Source organism: Astatotilapia calliptera, chromosome 22 (assembly GCF_964374335.1).
Source record: "Astatotilapia calliptera chromosome 22, fAstCal68.1, whole genome shotgun sequence".
NCBI lineage: Eukaryota > Metazoa > Chordata > Actinopteri > Cichliformes > Cichlidae > Astatotilapia > Astatotilapia calliptera.
Window position 1 is genome coordinate 17369506 of NC_137442.1, and position 18067 is coordinate 17387572.

Genomic DNA, 18067 nt, shown 5'->3' on the forward strand with positions numbered 1-18067 from the left:
ACACAGTAATGATTTGAATTCCCTCAACGGCAAACAGAAAAGATTCTGCTGGCCTAAAAAAAAAAGAAAAGAAAAGGGGGGGGGGGAAATCGATAGACTCTTTAGTGAGCTCCACGTTGGCGCAGTGTACTCGGATAATTGGGAAGATCACAAAGAAGGGCGTGGAGGGAGGAGAAAGAGAGGGAGAAACGGGAAGAGAGATGAAGGTTGTGGATGAAAAATTAAAGAGTGACTAACAGGAATTACATGAAAAAGGAAGAGAGCGCAGACGGAGGCTTGAACAGCGTCTCCGAAAGCTCCTATAATGTTGGCTTAACAAGTCGCACTCACACAATCTATACGTGCAGATGCCAGGCTTCCTCGTGAACTTATCTACATGCTACTCGCGTGCTCTTGTTTTTCTCCTGGCAGCGCCGCACCGTTTGAGGCTCCCCATTTAATTAACTGTGAAATGTTGCTTTAAAGGGGCGCACACGCTCGCCAACACACAAAATCGGCTTTTGTTACACAAAGACAAAACAATGCAATCGGGGAAGGGGGGCACGTGATTGCTGTGTGTATGTGTGAGAGTGTTTCTGAAAGAGAGAGAAAATTAGAAATAAAACATGTTGTCAAAGTTAAATCAGCCTGCTTAACAATAGCTTGACAGACGTGGCTATAAGACCGTTTATAATAGCTCGGAGCGAGAGTGCAGGAGGGCAGGGAGGAAGTTCACGGGGCTCTTTTACTCCATGAAAACAATACACGGTCTCTGTAGGACGCCGGTGGTTTAATTACATTAGGCAGATCAGAGACACTGGAGCATCACCGCCATTGTGTCCACGGTAACACCAGAGATAGATGCTGCATTAAAGCTGTGTGTCTATTTTGTTTTCCTCCCTAGTTTTAATCTACATCATTTCAAAGTGACACTTTATAGTGTAACGCAAAGACTTTAAATATGGTATCATAAACTGATCACTCTGAAGGAGACTGCAAGTCCTTTAAATCCTTTAAATTCCCAACGTAAACATGGCATATCTGCATTTTAATCTAGGACAGGTATGACGTTGAACAATGAATACTAGCAGGGTGTTAGTGAGGCAGTGCAGCAGCATGTTTAATCTGAGAAATTTCATATATCGCCTTAATTTTGTAAATTATGGTTATTTTACTCTAAAAACAGCCCCTACATCAGAATGTTGTAATTTCTATGTATGTGTTTGTTCGTTTAAAATAAAATGGCATGTGATGTGCAAAAAAAGAGCAAGTTGCAATCTAAATTTTACACTTTTTAAATGGATTATAATAGTACAGTGGATATATTTTTTTTGTACCTACTTTGCTACCTGAGCGAATTTTCATTTCTGTGCAGTCTTAAACGAACTGTAATGTTATCAGTGACTTTATACTGTACATTGTCCACTTGATTAGGTACACCTGCTCGTTAATGAAAATGAGAGTTTTTCTATAACCTAAAAATTTTTTTCTGTAACCTTTATCTGAACATGTCTGTGGTGCAGATAAACTTTTTCCGTGTTAATGGCAGATATTAAAAAACACATCCTTCAGAGAAAAGAAGCTTTCATGTGTACGATTTCTTGTTATGTACCCTGCAGTTGTTGCGTGTGACTCTCTGAAGTTGGCATCAGAGCGCCAGCGAAACACTGATGTGCTGTGTGTCTCCTGCAGAACTCCATGAAGGTGATGTTCAAGTGCCTGTGGAAGAACTGTGGCAAGGTGCTGAGTACTGCCGCTGGCATTCAGAGACACATCCGCACCATCCACCTGGGGTAAGACACAGACGGTCTGCATACACACCTGAGATAAAGTCCACTCGAAGCCTCAAAAACGGCTCTGCTGCTCATATCCTGCCTCTGGTTGATGACTTACAGGTTATCAGCATAGTAATATGTCCCAGTGATACTGGATAGATGGCTAACCTGACCTTTAGGTGGAGATTTACATTCATGATGTATTTCTGTCTGTCCTGCCCCTGCGCTCGTCTCCCAGTCGTAACTGTGACTCAGACCTCAGCGACGGTGAGGAGGACTTCTACTACACGGAGATTAAGCTGAACACGGACTCGGTGGCCGACGGGCTGAGCAGCCTGTCCCCAGCTTCGCCCTCTGTCCTGTCTCCCCCGCCTCCTCCCCCGTCTCCTCTCCCCTCGGTCAGCCAGCTGCCAGACTCCCATAAACCGACTCAACCCTCTGACACCAAGGAGCCCCACGCCGGCGGCACCACGCCGCTCAGCCGCTCTGCACCCAGCGCTCTCTACCTCATCCACACAGACCATGCCTACCAGGTGATGAAGACTTATGTGCTCTGTATACGTCCCTCAGTTTCTCACACATTACTATCGAGGTCCTTGTTACGCTGACGATGTGTCACAGTGTTCGTAAACACACTAAAGATCTCGCAGCGACTTGTGGTCCCTCCCTCCCTATAGCAGCTGTGCTAACAGTTGCGGTCTATCAACACACAAGCAGCAGGTTTGAATAATTAATTAAAGGTTGAAAAATGACACAATTTATCTATTTTAGCCTCGGTTTTCAGATTATTGTTTGAAGAATAACCGCCATTAGCTTTCCATTAATATCTGTGCATCTAATATTAATGCAGAGCTGCACGCTTGAGGTCTGACATGAGTAGTTATGTTTCTGATAAAGGCCAAAAATCTGCCTTGAAAAAAACCTTCTTTGAATAAAGTATATTTATCCGACCATTAAAATCTACCTCACCTAGAAAATAACAAAAGAGGGTTTTTTTAACAAAAAAATGTAATAGAAAGAGAAATCTGACCCAAAAAAAGAAACCTCCTCTGGGTAAACTCGGTGTCAGAAAAGATGGAAAAGTCCCATCTCCAGCCAATCAGTAGCCTGCAGTATAAACATGTAAAGGACAGGTGTAGTTTCTGGGTAAAAAAAAAAGGGAAGTCATTCACCTGCTTTCTTTCTAATGGCCAGCAGGGGGAGACTCCCCTGGTTCCAGTTGATACTAAGTCTATGGGGAACAGACCCTCAGCTCTGTTGGTTGTGACATCATTAACACTTTTCTGATTAGTTTATGGTCTTGAGCACAAAATGATAATTTTATAAATTATGGCTTTAATTGGAAGCAAAAAAAGAGATTAAAGCAAGGTATGCTTCAGGGCGCTTGATCATTAAATCGAGTTTCAAAGCAGAAAAAAATGTTCAGCTTGAGGCTTCGTAAGAGGATTTCACTAACCACTGTCTGACATCCCAATACAAAGAAGCTCTGCATCAATTAACAAATACTAAAATAAATAAAAGTATTCCAATATGCTGAATTTAAATAAAAGTTAAAAATAGTGACCTTTGACCTCTGCCTTCAGGCCACGGCTCCAGTGTCCATCCCGTCCAGCAGCAACAACAACTCGGCCGGCTCGGCGTCCACCAGCTTCACTCCCACCAACAGCTCCAGTTTCAGCATCTCTTGGCAGTCGCCACCCGTCACTTTCACCGGGACCACGGTGAGAAAGCCTGGCTCAGCCTTTGCTTTCACGCAGCTCGTCTTTCTCTTATTCATGATCTGCTCTCGTTCTCCAGGTGTCTCCCAGTAAAAGCCAAGGATTTGGTGACCAACGTTCCCAGACCATTGCAGTGCTTTCGTCCCCTCCCAGAGCCACCGCTGCCCTCAGGTACTGGACTCTCACAGAGTCTCACCTTATGACTGGTTATAGCTTCAGTTAAAGGTCAAATTAAACCTTTCTCTTTCAGCTTGTTTGGTGCAACCTGAAAAATGGAATAAGGCTCTGATATGTGTTTATCTATCTCTGCAGTCAGTGGCGTAATTAAAAAGAACCAGTTAGCTTAGCACAATGGTGGGACTGGGAGGAGACAGATGTCATGTTTTTCTTAGCAAAAAGGAAATTTCTTCCAACATATGGATGCACCTCAAAAAATTAGAATGTAAAAAGTTGAATATGTTCCATCAGTTATTTAAGAAAGTGAAATTTTAATCTATTTTAAACTCATTACATAGAAACCATCATGCTTCAGCATTTCTGTTTTAACTTTGATAATTGTGGCCTACAGCTAAAAAATAAACATATCTCACGTTATTAGAATATTTCATTTTGAGTTTGAGTAAACTGCTATGAACACGGTTTAAATAGTGTGTGCCTGTCAGTCTAGTGCAGCGAACACAGCCACAATCATGGGGAAGACTACATGCTTTACGGTCCTCCAGATGACGATCCTCTACGATCATCTACAGCCCACACAGGGAGAGTGAGCCACAGAAGGTCACTGCTGTAAAGGCTGGCTGTTTGCAGACAGCTGTAGTGGAGGATTGGAGTACTGTGGGGAGGACTTGGGACCTCCCCACAGTACCAAAACTGCCAAATATTTTGCTGACCGTGTTATTGCTGTACCTGATTGGCCATTGACCTGAACCCCACAGAGGAACTATGCGCTGTTGTCAGGAAGAAGATACACACAAGCTGAGACAGCAACTTCATCTGCAAACATGTCAGATAGATTTGTGTTCATGTTAACCTCTAACATGTTGTACTCTTCATGGTTTTCTGGTTTTGGTTTTCAAATGTATGCTTTTATGGCGGACAAAGTTTCAAATAGTGAGGTCAGTGTAAACACGAGTAATCTCTGTGAGCTGAAAACTCGTGATTGCTCTTTTTGCTCGGTTATGACATCTTAGATGATGTCCCTAAGTAGCTCCACCCTCCTGCGGCTTTGAGGGGCAACCAGTGAGAAAAAAGCTTTCTTCCAGGGAGGCTGGCCTTAAAGGGACAAGAGCTAATCAGTTAGTTGCAGTGGGCATCTGGGCAAGACGAATAAGAGTCCAGGAATAATAACGCCCAGTGTTATAAGCGTTGTGCTGTTGTTTGTTATGTCGTTAATATATAACAGCTTCATGTGCTGTTGGTCTTCATCTCTCCTCCAGTCGGAAGGTGCGTGGCGAGGGGAAGAAGTGCCGTAAGGTGTACGGGATGGAGAACCGCGACATGTGGTGCACCGCGTGCCGCTGGAAGAAGGCCTGCCAGAGATTCACTGACTGATCGTCCCCCGCAGCTCGCCAGACAAACAAGCCATGCAGTTTTCCAGCTGAGGAAAACAAGGGGAAAAGGGGGGGGGGGGCGTCATCCTGCATGCATTCGGTTTTCTTCAGATCAACATCGCAACTGTCTGTCAGCTATGGCCCCGCCCTCGTTCTCCGGCTCCGTCCCACACCCCACCCAACCTCATCAGCTCCACTGAACCATTCCAGCTGTGGAAGCAACCGCAGGACGGCAGAGTCACCTTTCACATCGCCGTCTGGGATTCCCAGCGTGGGCTCGCCATTCCCTTCTTTCCCAGTTTTTGGGAAAACCTCGGTGCAGCTAAACAGTGTAAAGAAAAAAAAAAGATTTCTGCAGTTTTTTTGTTTTCTTTTTTTAATGTTGGGTTCAGTGTTGCATCTTTCTATGTTTTGTACAGCTCTGGTTTTTAAATGAAAGTCTTGTCAAAGAAGGGGGTTGAGAAAAAGGCCAAATGATTTTTTTTTTTTTTTTTTAAGTGTGTGTTTTCTCAAAAGATTAGAGTAAAAAACACTTTTTTATTCAAAAGAAGAAGGGAACTCTCTGAAGTCCGTTTGAAGAAAGCTATGAAAAAGCACGTGGAGGTAAAGCTCGCAGTTTTTGTTCTTCCTTCGACTTGTTCGTCCCTTTGTATCCAATTCTGGACTTTGAGGTGATCTTTTATCACGGTCCCTCACGCCTCCCGGACAGCACCGAGGGAATGCATGCGTGGCATAGCCGGGAAGGGGTGGTGGACGGTCGGAAAGGAGGAGGAAGAGACACACACGTACACAAACACACACGAGATGAATGACCAATGCAAAAAAAGAAAGAGAAAAAAAAAAAGAACAAATAAAGCAGAAGATCCAACTTCCAGTCAGGGAAAGCAGATGGACCATACGAGTGATCTACACACAAACACGGTTTCTTCTCACACAATCAAAAGCAGATCACGTCGACTTGTATTCGTTGTTTCTTTGCTTTACCAGGGATGTGATTCTGAAGAGAGCAAAACAAACCAGCAGCTTAAAGTGTATGCAGCACTATCTCAACAGCTTCTATCTTTCATGAAAACTTTGCAACCGAAAATTCCAAAACTTTATCCTGTCCTTCACGTTTTGTTTTGGTTTTTTTGGTTAAGGTGCCATGTTTAGTGTAGTCGGTGTCATTTATTTCTTTTTCTTTTTTTTGGTGAAACTAAGACTGCTTACCTACCTGCTACTACGATGTGTGTTAAAGACCCTCCTCATAGCACTGGAAGTCAGCAGCAACGTTCAATGCAGTCGCCCTCCTGCACCAACTTTTACTCCAACAAATTAAGTTTGTTTACATCTGCCACAAAGGCGTCTCCCGATGACCTGATATCCAAAAGAAGGGAGGGCTGAAAACCCAAAGTGAGATACTTTTTGTGTAACGCAGTTCCTTTGCGGTCCCTTTTAAAAGCTGGAAGTGTTTCCGCGTCATCTCCTGACTGGACGTTACAGAAAGAGTAATAATATTTGTCCGCCCGCTTGCGGCTGCTCCCCCTTAAATTCTCTGCAGCAAGCTTTTGTTTTCATTTTGGGAGAGCAAAGCGGCACTTAATTAAGTCACTCCTTTGGCGTTTAACTTAATTCACTCAGAACGCAAAGCTTTGGCTCACGAGAGTCTGTGTGATTGGCTGCTGAGGTGAGAGCAGGTTGAAAAGCCTCCTTTCTTCCGCCTCAGAGCCAGGAAGTAGAATCACGAGGCCCGAGCGTTTACAAACGCGGACCAACTCTTTCCATCTGCTTTCTAAGATCGTCCTGAAAGCCTCGACCTTTTTTGGGAGGGTTTCTGTCAAACACACTCTCTCACACGCACACTCGCGCACAAACAGGCTTCATCAGAGTTTCTAAAAACCAACACCAGCTGATAAACTCACACACACTCGTCCAGTTTAAGCGCCTGAAAGTCGTGGCGCGCTCTTACTTTTGATCAGCTGTTTCTAGTTTGTTCCTGTATCCTGTATATATTTGTTTTCCTTTTACGCTCCTTTTTTGTTTTAATGACCGCCAACCTCTGTCATCACAAATGCCACGTTATGAACGAGCCGTGCTGTAGGCGCAGCCTTCAAGTCACTCTTTGAAAGGCCATCGTGCTTGTTACAGTGAGGTTTTGTCAACATGTTACTGTTTAAGTCAAATCTATTGTCTGGAAAGAAACAGTTGCATTTAAAACTAAAAACATGAAACTAATTTGTTTTTTTGTTATTTAAATGTTCATACATATGAATATACACATCCATATATATATATATATATATATATATATATATATATATATATATATATATATATATATATATATATATATATATGAAGTGTTTATGATTTTTGTTTTCATGTTCTGCTGAGGGAGACTCTTATGTGGCGTCATCGGCTTCATAAACGAAGCTCGTTAGGCTCTTTTGAGTGAGCGTGACCCTCACATTCCCGCCTGGAGCTCCTTCACGTTAACGCTCTCCACTGCCGGCGCTGCGTCAAAAACTGCAGTTGATTAAAACCTTTATCATATTTCCAAGTCTGCCACTCCGCCCCCCTATCGTTCCCCGCCCGTGTCACGCAGGCCCGCCTGCAATTAGTTTGATTGACACCTCAGTGTGTTTGCGCTCGCTGGCTCTTGTGTGTGAACTCTGAAGGAGCCCCGGGCAAAGCGCGTGTGTGTGTGGAGGGGGGCTGCTGCTGAAGCTCGGTGCTCCTGCACTCCCCTGAAGCGTCTAACGGCCCGTGGCGTTTCTCTGTCTCGTCCACTCCTGATTTGGCCGCACTGGGGTTTAAGGATGTTTTAGTTGAGGCTGAACGGGGCTTCTCCGTCTCAGCGTTTGGATCGTTTTCCTCCACTGATGTTTAAAATATATTTATATATATTTGGCAGCCAATCAGATTCAGTCAGGATCCTGTCCAGAAACGAGTCCCTTCAGTTGTTCAGATCATTCAGAGCACTGGATAATTACAGTGGCAGCATTTCCAGGCAGCTAGTTTTTCCTCTCTCTGGGTTGTCGAGCCGATCTCACGGTTGACAATAAGATTTGGCCAAAATAAGCTCATCTCACTCCCTCGCTTAGAGGTGATCCAAAAAAATTACTTCAAAGATATATTTGCTGCCATATTTCTGAAACCCGTCCATGTTCTCTTGGATCGTGGGGAAGCTCGATGGGATTTGTTTTGTGGACCGTGGCCTGATCTGAGAACATCTCGATGGCCCAAAGATGGCCTCGTCGTGACGGTGCTTTCAGAGACACTGTGCCAGGGTTTGTCTTTGCATGCGTCCTGGTGCCCTCGGCGGAGGGAGAAACAGAGGTGCTAAACACTCAACGCAGTGCTGTTTCTCCATTAACTCCATTTTGTAAACATTGTTTTGCTGTAGAACATGAAAATAAAAATTAAATAAAAAAACCCACCCAAAAAACAAACAAACAAAAATACACGGTTGTTTTTTTTAAATGCTTTTATTTTGGTGACTTCTATTGATGACTGTTTCCTCGCGTCTGCGGCTCAGCCCTGTGAATAGATGGAAAACACCGGCAGAATATTAAATCGGCTTATTTTCTATTTCACATTGAATCTGAACTCTTATGTTCAAGCTTGGAAGTTATTTTCTGTAACAACAAAGAGCTTCAGAATAACAGCTGATGAAAATCGAATCACAGTCCATGTACTCACTGGTCCTTGAGCTTTCAGGCTTCATCAGCAGGTTCGGTTTTCATTGAACTGCAGATCTTTTCAGCTGTGCAGTCTCGGTCTGCTCGAGTCTGAGCTTCAAAACGTACTCAAAAGAATCAAATATTTACCGTGCAGGAGGGCTTGTTTCATAACAGTCTAATAATTGGTTCATTAATAATCACCACAGCTGGTAAAATTAGGACTATGGGAACTAAGTTACATACTTATGGGTTGTAAAGTAGCTTAAAATGGGTTGTTGTGTTCTGTTCTTATTTTTGTCACATATACTATTGCAGTTATACTCATATTAAAATAATCAGACTAACAAATGTGATCCCAGCCAACCGGAAACATCTGCTTCAGAAGACCCGCTGTTCAAAACTGCTGCTTGTGAGGGGCAGCCAAGGTAGAAAGCTGGCTAAAAATGAAAGGGGCTGAACTCATCAGGCTTGTACTGTAGCCCGTAATATAAATGAGGATTATTTCAAACTGTGAGTCATGCAAAGCTACTCTAGCAGAACCAGAGAATAAAAGGCTCATTATAGGAAAGTAGCACAATAAATAGGTCCCCTTTTAAATTTGCCTTTTATCAGTGCTGATGAAGACATTCAAAGGCTCTGGATGGAGTGAGTAAACGGGCAGTTTTTTCTTACCGTATACCGAGCATGATGAAATTTGACATAACGTGCAGACATATGGCTGCAGCATCTTGTTATTTAACTATCAAATGGAGATATTTGCAGAGATGCAGAATAATTTATAATTTACTCCCATTTAGATGAAAATAGCAGGGGGGAAAAATCACGATGTTCATTTTACCCCCAAATTGACAGGTTAATGATGTGCAGCACACCATATGGCAGCATCGCACCGATCAGATAATCTAACTTGTTCATTCATATTAATCTGATCTCTCAGCCCTGAAACCTGATGGGATTTTGGGGGGTGGAGGCGTAAACACGAGTTCAGAAATGGGCTATCATTATAAACACGTGTTCACACAGCTTAATTAAAACGGTGGCATCAAAGGCCCACGATAGGCGGACTTGTTGCTCGAGAGGGAGCCATATGAATACTTATGAGGACTTTCTTTGTTTTGTTTTTTGTTTTCTTGTCACACGGAGCGGCAGCGGCTGGTCTGGCTTTTGTTCTCTGTCGTGTTTACTTCGCTGCTGCCTATTAAAGGGCTGAGCTGTGATTTATGAGCCGAGTAAAACAAGACAGCATTATTCTACTTACGGACGATATAAACATCAACTCTCATGAGCTATGAGGGACCGTGTGTGTGTGTGTGTGTGTGTTGCACTTTGGGCTGTCACTGCTCCTGAACGGTGGCAGCTTTAACAGCAGTTCACGTGTTGACAGTTTTATGAGGACCCCTCGTTTGTGTAAGCTGATCCTTAACCAGATCAATATTTCATACGTGACGACGCTTGTTTTTGTGACAAGAGGCTGACACTTAATATACCCTGTATCATCCACCTATGAGGTCAATATATGCTACAGTACAGTATATCTAAGCTACAGTATCGGTGTGTATCAGTACATTGATGTGATATCTCTAACTATAATACGATCAAAATTCCTACTTTTTTTTTATTTAAAGTGACGGGCTGTGCCTTTGGTCAGGTGCCCCCCCCTCCCCGGCCCCCACCTCAGCTGTGTCTGCAGACGTGCCACCCACCCACGTCTAGTGGGCGATAATGTGCGTGAGCCCACGGTGCTGTTATCTGCCTCTGCGCCCTGCAGTTTGCCTCACAGACCCTCCAGTGTTCTGCAAGGCTAACAGCAGGTGGCGCTCTGCTGAGACTGGGGAACAAGTGTGTTTGCAGTGTCAGAGCCTTCCAACTCTCTGGGCTGGTTTTTATGGCTGCTGTGCTAACTGGCAGCATTTTTTGGGGGGTGTCTTTGCCTCTTTCCAGCTGCCAGTGCAGCAGCAGGGGGCAGCGTTGTTGTTGTTGTCGATTTAAAAGGGTAGGGGCCCTCTTCTCGAGTCCGTCCTTCATTCATTCAGGAATGTGAATAAGGAGGAGGAGGACGGTGGAAGGATGGGTGAAATGGCTTTGGGAAACGCTCAGAAGTCCTGAGTGTGTGTTTCCAAGAGTTGCTCCCCCCTCTCGACCACCACCTCTCATTTCTGGTGGTTACCTTTTGGAGGAGTCTTGAATGTGCCTTGATGAGCGTGGAGTTTCTAGATCGGACCTCAAGCCGTCGCAGCGTTGTGCTCTGAGAAACTCTGGAGGAATGTTTCTGGTGCTGGCTAGTCTGAGTTCTCCTGTGAGCCTCTTTAGCCCCGTCTCAGCTCCAGAAAGAAAGATGTTGCAAGATATCTGCGAGTGACTTTTCTACTCTTTGCTGTAAACTTATTTTTTTGATCCAAACCTGATGATGATAATGATACTGTGTTTCCAATGTGTTTTTCCTTCTCTTTGCTTTCCCAAACATGAACCCCCTCTCCCCTTTGTGTAAGGGCTTGTAGATAAATATATGTTGACATGAAGAAGAATCGCTGTCGTGGCGCAATCTCGATATGTTTGGGAAATCAAGGAAGCCTCGTTTTCAGCAAACGGCATGTGAAACAGTCGGTGAGATGATCCATTTATAGCGCTGAGCTGCTAAGCGGCTTCCACGGGAAAACCTCAACGGGCATCGCTCGCGTTCGGCGTGAAGGTGAGGCGATCAGGTATAGAGAGAAGAAACTCACTTTCCGTCAGCCGGAATTCTATCATTGGATTTTTAATCATTCGGAATGTAAATTCGCTAAACAGTCCAGACGGCGTTCAGTCTTTGTTTTCAGGGTATTTGTGCCGCAGCTTCCTCAGTTTGAACTCGAATATGCAACAGAGAGCTCGGCCCTCTCTCCAAACTGGATCACCTCACTGGCTGTTTTATTTTGATTACAATCATGTAGACCTCAAGAACTCAATGACTGTCGCACTGGATTTTTACACTCCTTTTTCAAACATTATATACATCTATATATATCTATATATAGATATATATATATATACACACTGCTCTGGTCTAACTGTATTTTTAATACTGCATGTGCATGCAAATAAGGAAATTATGGGAAAACATGACTTTATATAAATGTGCTCTACTTGTGCTGTGGCGTCCAGGACGGGGACTCGAGAGCAGCCAGTGCAGTCCTCGGTAGCTAAACTGCGTCACAGTTTAGCTTAAAAATAAAATCCCCTGCTTTTGTTTGCAAATCTCTTTAAAAGTACCCGATTCCTCAGCTGGTTGGATGCTGAGGACGAATTCTTTGTCGTCCCTCCTCCTGCATGCACCGCCCTTGGGAAGCTGGATTGAAAAGACACCCAAAGCTTTGAAAAGGCCGATGTTTTCCATGTGTGGACATCAGTCACAGGAGGCCTGAATCATGTGGTGCTTGATTGAATCAATTGTTTACACCACACACGGTACAAAATGATTTGAGAGGTCTAACCGCGAGTTCCCTAAAACACGGTGATTATTTAAAACAACATTTCCCCGATTTTAAGATGTTTAAGTAACTTTGCAAGGGGGACTTTGTTTGGCGGCGGCTGCTCTCCGCCCTGACATGGTCGCCACGGTATGTTGCGTTTTTCTATCCTTTTGAAGCCTCTAAATGTAAATGTTTGATATGTGTTTCCAGGCTGTAAACTAGATGCAACACATTTTCCTGCTCCAGAGTCTGTTCAGTGCATCAGGTGCCACAGTTGGGCTGTAAAATCTCAAACACTTCCTCATCTGTTACCACCGGCGACCGCGGCTGGGAGCGTTTCTTCTACGCCGACGTGCTTAGGGTGTCATTTCTTGAACGGGGTCGGTTCTGCTTTTGATGCAGCTGCCAGGCGTCGAGCAAACTTAAAGCAGCGAAGGCGTTTTGAGAAATCTTTGCTCTGTTGAAGCTAGGAAGTGAAAGTACATGAAGCTAATGTCAGCAACGCCGATATCCGGAAGTGTCCAATGGCGCGGCGCTCATCGCTGCAGACACTTTGTGTCCTTGTGGTTGAAATGTTTGCATGTCCAGTACATGTACTATGGAGCAGTCCCAGCAGCAGCTGGCAGATGCCACAACTCCTGGAGCGGCACACTATTGTCCACTTTTTGGCTCTCGGCTTCTCTCTGTGACACAGAGACTGGGAGAAACGGAGAAGGAGGCTGAGTTGGTGTGCAACAAAATCCACCTCCAGCGTATTTGAATCTTAAATTAAATGACCCATTTGTTTGTTTCAGCTGCACAAAAACCAAAGCATAAAAAGCAATAATTTGCCAGCGTCAGCAGGGTTGTGGCCCAGACTGTTTCTTAGTTCTAAGTTTTGTATTTCAACCCAAACCAGAATCAGCTTTGTTGCCTAACTGTAAACAAACTGAAAAGAAAAGCAATTATGATGCTACAAGCTCTCCCACCAGCACCGCAGAAAGTAACAAGTCTGGGTGAAGAAATGCTCCACCGCACCATTAAACAGGTGGATGCCATTTATAGATCAATTCAGTCACTGCAAAACAGTCGCACTAGAGAAAACAGTGGGTGGAGACCGAGGGTGACCAATATTATTGCAGCCGTGTGCGAAGAACCTGCGGTCTCATTGACTTCAAAAAGGTTGCATCAATGTGACTTTGGTTCGTAAAGATTGTGATAAAGCCGCAATAAGACGGAAACCATCTGCGATTGAACACGGCCAAGTTACATCCAATCTGTGTTGATGCAGCGATTCACCGATGAAGCAGCGAATATCACAATCTGTAAGTCCGGTCCGAACCTCACAGATTGAAAACATGAAGACAGAACAACGATTTTCAAAATGACAAAGGCGCTGAGTAACCTGCAAGTAGGAATACACCCAATGGCAACCAGTTGAGGTGAGACCCCGAATGCAAAGAGACGCGTCATTGATGCAGACAGGCTCAGGTTGGTTGCAGCGTGCTAGAAATCTGTCTGCGTTTCTGAATTAAGCAGGGACTTTGCATGGACCCGCTTGAGTCCCTGTGAGGTAAATTTAAGCATCAGCTGTTCATCCGAGTGCCTGCTTGAGTTTTGTGACCGATCAGAGTCAACACGACAAAGCACCATCTACACACCCTGCCAAAGTGACAGACTTCAAGCAGATGTCAGATTGACTGCTCAATCCTCGGGTGTGCAGTTTGCCTTGTCTGCTGTGGAGTATAATCAAGACTTCACATGGCAGTTATGTGCAAACCTTCCAATCTGCCCACGAATGATTGGAGTCAGACTAATTGTTTCACCTTGCGATCAAAAGTGATATTGGTTACCTCACCTTCTTGCAATCATCCGATGAATTTGGAAAAAGTTTTCCAAACTCGTTAAAGGTTTTTTCAAACCTATTTACATGGAGGTTGCCGTGTCCTGTGTTTGCTCTAGTGTGACTGAGCCGTCAGAGCGCTGCTGTGGCAGAGTGTACCGAGCTCCTTCTGTTTTTCCCAGTCTGGAGGTTAAGCTAAGCTGACAGGCTAACTTCTCCACAAGCTTCAGAGGTTTTCTCGACTCTCATCAAGAAAACAAACAAAGACTTTCTTGATGAGCTATTCCTTTGGCATTTGGATGCAGGCTGTGATGACTGATTAAGATAGTTTTCAGATGGAAATCAGTTAATCTTTGCAAGTGCCACCTTAGACCAGACAAAAGGATTTCCTCTGGTATCTCCTCCAGTCAACATACATGAGCCTGTAACACCCCCTCTGACATCTCAAACACGTCAGCTCTGAGAGAAACACTAGTCTCCCAAAGTCTCTTCCTCCTTCTATATGTGCTGAAAATAAGTCCTAGGAAGCCGCTTAAAACCTCATGATGAGCTCCAGTATCAGTCACACAGGCCTCCTTCCTCCTGTGCCATCAGGAGTAGCAGCGTTATGTTCTCACGAAGCCGGTGTCTCGCGCCGGGGGGGGGGAGGAAAAGTCTAAAGACGGGGGTGGGCGTACGTGGCCGATGTAGGGATTTAGCTCAGACCATTTTGGGGCGGTACGAACCGTTTCCAAACTGGCGATGCTCTCTCGTTTTCATCCATCGCTCAAGCAACCGCATCATTTATATCAGTCGGCATCATGTATCAAGCAGGATCTGTTAGGATAATATGCAACCGTACATCAGCGACAACACATTTCTCGCCTTTATTTCTTTGGGCCTCTGTCACTGCACGCATTAAACAGTGATGTAACACAACACAGACCTCTCTCATCTCCACACACACACGCAAGCAAGCAAACACAATATGAGTGAAAGAGGTGTGAAAGCCCACTGAGTGAGATCATGGGTGCGATATGTGGCCCTGCTGCTCAGCGTATGTCCCCGTGGCTTCAGATCTCATCATGTGACGATGCGAAGAGCTTGCTCCTGTCTCACCGGGCCGCTGGTCCAAAAACACAGATCCGCTAAGGAGTTATCGGCGTGTGTGTGTGTGTGTGTGTGTGTGTGTGTGTGTGTGTGTGTGTGTGTGTGTGTGTGTGTGTGTGTGTGTGTGTGTGTGTGTGTGAGAGAGAGAGATGATGGACTGTGTTTCCAACGACCGCCCGAGGTATGTCCCATCTGCTCAATGTAGCATTTATACCTCCTCCTGTTGTGTTTGTGTTGTGCAAGTGACCACAAAAGCTTATTTTGTGTGCGTGTGTGTGTGTTTGTACACCTCTACTCCCTACAAAGCCTGGTCAAGCCATTCCTGCAACCATAAATGCACATTTCAGTGTTCAAGCTGTCGTACCTCATGAATTTTCACCGCCCTACACACACTTCTGCTCACACCAGCCCAACGGCCGCCTGCGTGATTCATTACCACACACACTGGCATCTGCGGAGCATCACCTTCCATCAGGCAACCAGTATGAGCTGTAACTCCGCGTTTACAGGACGCGGAGGCCTCTCTGAGTCAAGAGCGCAGACGATGTTAGGTGTTATCGGTGGAGCGCGTGAGGGAGGGGGCGGGGGGAACTGCTGCTGTTTGTGCGTACGCGTGCGTCCGAGTCTTTGAATAATTGACGAGGACGATGTGAAACGGGGCACGCACGCAGGGCTCCCCATGTGTGACCTTAGATGATAAGAATCGCTGCTGTCCGTGGAATCGGTAGCTTGCCTTTTACTGTGAGGGTGCTGGGGGGGGGGGGAGACACACATGGGTCAGTTTTACCCGAGACAAAGAGATTTGTGCAACCGCAGGCTCTGGTTTTCTTCTGGTTGAAGGTGGAATCGGTTCTGCATGTTGGCGCCACAACAGAAGGTCTCAGATGTCCGTGGGGCCGATCACGTGTCTGATCCCCCCCCCCCACACACACTTCTCTCTTTGCAGGGTAGGAATATGCTTATTTACATTATCGTGAAGTTTGAAGAGAAGATCGATACCAGCTGCTTGTTTATTATAAAATTATAGAACAACGTGCCGCAACAAGTCGACTTACAGACAAGCTGGCTTTGGTGTCTGCAAGACTGACCTACCCACATCCTCTAAACCAGGGGTGTCAAACATGAGGCATGGGGGCTAGAATTGGCCGGGAAAGCCCCCAATCTGGACGGCTCTGAAAAAGAAAGAAAAATGGCAAAAAAAAATTGACTTTTAACTGTTTTCATACGTTTTACAGCTTTTTCCTTCCCCATACTATCATACTGTGAGCGATGAGCTGCCCACTTTATGATTTAGTTATAATTTCTTACAGCTTGAGCCCAAAGAGTCACACTGACAGATTTCATTTCACTTACTACAGTAGAAAAACTTTATCGTGTGGAAAAACTGATTTGCTCTTTAAATGTGTGGTTAAACTTCTTCACACTGACAGAAAGATGTTCCGCTGTATGTGGCCCACGATGGAAAATGAGTTTGACATCCCTGCTCTAAACTATTTAACTAAGAGTTGTTGTTTTTTTTTTTTTTTTTTTTTTTTCTTTCAGTTGAAAACTTTAACCAGTGCTGGACACACATTTCTTTGACTAGCTCCCACAAAACCCCACGGCATAGTAAGTCCCATTTTGTGCTACACACAGGTGGGAAACGGGATCATGGAGCCCACATAATGACATATACTACAGGGTCCCCTGTGGGAGGTGTCATTAATGCCTCCCTTCATAGCAGCGTATCGATCTTCTCGTTCAACTCTAAACAAGAAAAATCCAAAACGGTCCAAATTGTCATTTGGGATTCCCGGAGGTTTGTTTTTTTCTTCTGCCTGCTGGACCTTACACACACTAAGCCATGTTTCAACTGAATGTTCTCTTTCTGCACATTTAAACCGGCCTGCTTCTTCATAACTCGCACGACAACAACAGCTGTCAGTGTCACACACTGAGTCTACACGGGATCCTTTGTGAACACAACACACGACACAAAGCACTTGCAGTAAAGATCTATCACAAAATGTGTACTCTATTGCACCAGTGATGTTATTATTATAATGGCATTCTTTTCCACGATATTATCAAACGACTTCTATCGATATATATATATATATATACATACATATATATATATATATGATTTTTCTCCGGTTGAGAAGAATCGGTGCACACTGACTGTTAAATCTCCTGTACCATTTTGTTTTTCTTATCTGATCTCTGTGTGTGTAGAAAACGCCATCGTTCTTGTTGTAAAATTGTGTTTACTGACAAAGTGCGTTCTGGTGCTGTTGTTGTTTGACTCGGTGTAGAGTTTAGACCTTCTCCAGAGCGATCTGTGTGACTTCAAGTTTCTGCAGGCGTCTGGTTATAACTGAATAAAGATTTTTTGGCAGCTGTTTGTTAGCTGCTGTCGGTGTGTCGTTTCTCCTGAATGTGGCGCTTCTGTGTGAGTGCAGTTTAACCACACGCTTTCTGATAACACAAAGCGTTCCTTAAGATTGTTTATTGGAAATAATGTAGGTCAATTCTACAGATCAATTTTAGAGTTAGTACATTTCTAACAAGCTCAATATTTGGTATGACATCCTTTATTCTTCAACACTGCTTGGATAAAAGAGTTTCTTGTGATTTCTTTAAGTAGTCTTCAAGAATAGTTTTCCAGGCTTCTTGAAGCACCTTCAGATGTTGGCTCCCTTTTGTTCTGTTGTCTGATCCCACACTGCTTCGGTAATGTAGAGACCCGAGCTCTGGGGAGACCAGTCCATGACAGATATGGTCATTATGTGGTTTTCTGTCTAATTATGCTATTACTGTATTGGCCATGAGTTTGGGATCATTCTCATGCTGACAAATGAAGATTTTGCTGACCTGATGCCAGTATTACATAGTGGATCAGAAGAAGATTCCCTTCACTTCCCCATTTCTTAAGGACATGACTTTCAGATACTGTTCAGCTGCTGTAGGCAGATCAGGCCTACCAATACTTCTTTTGTCCTCCACTTGTCCAGTTTCCTCAAATTTTTTAGGGGACAATGTGC

General features: G+C 44.4%; 1 protein-coding gene across 2 annotated transcripts in view; it reads left to right on the forward strand.

Annotated features, from left to right (window-relative positions):
- znf704 (zinc finger protein 704) overlaps window positions 1–17432 on the forward strand; it is a 64994-nt gene extending 47562 nt beyond the window's left edge. For both annotated transcript variants that reach the window (XM_026155794.2, XM_080296590.1), the window contains exons 5-9: window positions 1672–1772; window positions 1993–2287; window positions 3338–3475; window positions 3552–3643; window positions 4909–17432. In XM_026155794.2, the coding sequence (XP_026011579.2) occupies window positions 1672–1772; window positions 1993–2287; window positions 3338–3475; window positions 3552–3643; window positions 4909–5023 (741 nt within the window). In that variant the 3' untranslated portion in view covers window positions 5024–17432. The remainder of the gene's footprint in view (window positions 1–1671; window positions 1773–1992; window positions 2288–3337; window positions 3476–3551; window positions 3644–4908) is intronic.
- The last annotated feature ends 635 nt before the right edge of the window (window positions 17433–18067 follow it).